The sequence below is a fragment of the Triticum aestivum genome, chromosome 6B, assembly GCF_018294505.1.
Source record: "Triticum aestivum cultivar Chinese Spring chromosome 6B, IWGSC CS RefSeq v2.1, whole genome shotgun sequence".
NCBI classification, from domain to species: Eukaryota; Viridiplantae; Streptophyta; class Magnoliopsida; order Poales; family Poaceae; genus Triticum; species Triticum aestivum.
This window is the reverse complement of record NC_057810.1, coordinates 13,811,104-13,813,962: the sequence shown is the minus strand read 5'-3', so window position 1 is coordinate 13,813,962 and position 2,859 is coordinate 13,811,104. Positions and strand designations below refer to the sequence as shown.

At 46.6% G+C, this 2,859-nt stretch overlaps 1 protein-coding gene across 1 annotated transcript in view; it reads left to right on the top strand.

The window, feature by feature from the left end:
• Positions 1-296: 296 nt before the first annotated feature.
• The window catches only part of LOC100037557 (MADS-box protein SOC1), an 8,643-nt gene continuing 6,080 nt past the window's right edge, over positions 297-2,859 (top strand). The window contains exon 1 of the mRNA XM_044554467.1: positions 297-829. Coding sequence (XP_044410402.1) covers positions 549-829 — 281 coding nt within the window. The 5' untranslated portion in view covers positions 297-548. The remainder of the gene's footprint in view (positions 830-2,859) is intronic.

Below are 2,859 nucleotides of genomic sequence, written 5' to 3'. Positions count from 1 at the left end.
AGGATCGCACAATAACCTAATCCAACCTCCCCTAAATAAACTCAACCTGATCTTCTTAAGAATGTACCCCCTCTGTCCCGTGATGTAAAACACTTTTTGACACACATTATGGGACGATGATGCGCATGCTTGTAGAAAATAAATAAAATAAAACCGTATTAAGCAATTCACATGGGGGCAGCAGTTTCCACTTTGGTGGAACCCAATGAGGCAGCAGCTGGGGTGGGGTGGGGAAAAGCAAGAGCAGGAGGAGGAAGAGTCAAGACTCAAGAGCGAGGGTGTGGCCAATCGGGAAGGGGGAGAGGGAGGGATGCCATTCCATGTGGAGGAGTGGTACGTGGAGGTGCCATCCGGCCCAACCAGGCGTTGCCATTTGTGGGGCCTTCCCCGTCCTCGGAACCTTTCCTTTCTGAGTAACAAAATACCCCTCCCCCTTTTGCCTCCCCGGAGAACACATCCGTCTCCTCCCTCCCTCCCTCCACCAGATTAATCCCGCCCGCCCGCCGCTCTGCTCCTCCTCCTAGATCCACCCATCCGCCCGTCGATCCATGGCGCCGTCGTCGCCGGCGGCGGCGGCGGTGGCGGCCGAGGGAGGCGAGCAGCAGATCGTGGCGGCGGCGGCGGCGAAGAAGAAGAAGGGCGGCGGGAAGAGGGGCCGGCGCGAGATGCGGCGGATCGAGGACGCCACCAGCCGGCAGGTCACCTTCTCCAAGCGCCGCAGCGGGCTGCTCAAGAAGGCCTTCGAGCTGGGCGTCCTCTGCGACGCCGAGGTCGCCCTCATCGTCTTCTCCCCCCGCGGCCGCCTCTACGAGTACGCCTCCGCGCCAGAGTACGTCCGGCCCCCTTCCTTCCCCCCGCTTGATTTCCGCCTCTAGATTTAATCCTTTTGCTATACTCATCACAAGGGCACCCACTGTCCGTACACATGAAATACACATGTGCCCACTAGCCAGTACCACCATCCCTCAAGAACTTCTACAGTTCTTTTTCCCTTCGAGTTGGATCGTTTATCTGGATGCCCGCAGGCCAGATCGGCGGCCGATCTTGGATAATTAAACCACTATTCTAGGGTTAGGCAAGAAAATAAAAACCCGCAAATAATTACAACACATTTCTATTACATGGTATATACTCAAATGATTAATTACAGATTCCTTTGCTGTTTTTAGCAGTTGTTTTCGCAGACATGTCCACCTCTGCGCATTGTTTCTTTGCTGCAAAAGTCACTCGCGCTGGCCAGCACCGCCGTGTCTTGATTTTCTTCTGTCCCAATCTAGTAATCGATCTTGTTATTACGACTCCAACAACCATAAAAAATGGGGAAATCTTCACAAATCACCCTCGGCTATGAACTGTTTGTGAGCACATCAAACAAATACTACAGTAAATCATAGGACGACACAGTTTGTTGCGTAGCACAAAATAATTTTCCCTTAATTAGTACTCCCTCCGTTCGGAATTACTCGTCCAAAAAATGAATGTATCTAGACGTATTTTAGTTGTAGATGCATCCATTTTTATGACAAGTAGTACATAGTACCATTGGATATATTTTTGCCAGCATGATCCTCGCCTGCTTTTGGTACCTGGACACGTTGGTTCGTACAAGAGCTGGCGCAGCGCCCATGAGTTAAGCTTGCTGTGCGGTGTACGAACGGACTACATATCTTGAGCTGCCTGCTTCCCTTTAATGCACATTCATGTAAATGCGCCTGTACTTTGCCTGCAAACCCACCAACTATCATACCGAGATGCAGATGCGTTGCTGCTGACAGCGCGCGTCAGCGATGCGCAGCTGACTTGCATCTGCGGACTATATATACCCCATACTTTACTAACCACATAGTACATGAAATACAGTGAACATCTACAGTAGTTTCTGCACCATTTTTGGGTAAAACTGATTAGCAGCTGTGGGGATGATATGCATGCTATGTGTATGTGGAATGAATGGCCAACATGTTTTCTTTCTTTCTTTTTGCCTGATGACAGAGATCCCAGCCCTTAACACTAATTAAGATAATGGTTCCGTAATAACAATGCTGCGAGACTGATTTTGATGGGAACTGAAAAACCTCTAATTGCACGTGACGCTACATTGTTGAATTGTCATGCATATGGCCATTTTTTTTCCACCGGTGACATGTGCATCTTATTGTTTGCGTGGCAGTTCATTTGATATGTTTTCCTACTTAAAATGCACCAAGGTGCTTTTTTCATTTTGATAGAACTCTCCATGTTAAATCCGCTTCCCTTCTGGAATAATTCTCAATATGAAGGCTACTGTTGCTAAAGTAACGTCATGTTGTTGTTACACTGTCGAAATGTAACTAGAAACCTCGGTACACACCTTATATTTTCAGTGCAACCTGCAGGGCGTACAAGCCTCCAACCTAACGTGGTGTATAGGCACATGTTTATGTACCATCGCTCAAAATAAATAAATATTCTCCATAAAGGAAACTCATGATCGATCTGGTTTTTTTGTGTTGTTTCATTACTCATACCAGCACAAAAGCTTTATGTACTAATTGCATCATCCACTCCTATACTTTGTGTTATCAATTGAACTTAGAAAATTTCTGCATGACATGCTTACTGTGGTTGATGAAAATAATAATACCAAGCATATGTGGGCTATGAACTTTCACGTAGTTGCTCTACATGGTGCAAGATGAACAGGAAATCAATATGTATCTTTTCAGTTTAGTAAGACCCTAATTAATTATTTCTGTAGTTTTTTTAAGTTTGTTAGAATCTTGGCCGTAGGCCACAACTTAGGTAGTGGGAGTATAATGCTTACCTCCTACTTGCATCGAGTAGGCAAATATCTAACCAATTGGCCCACTCAGTAGTTCT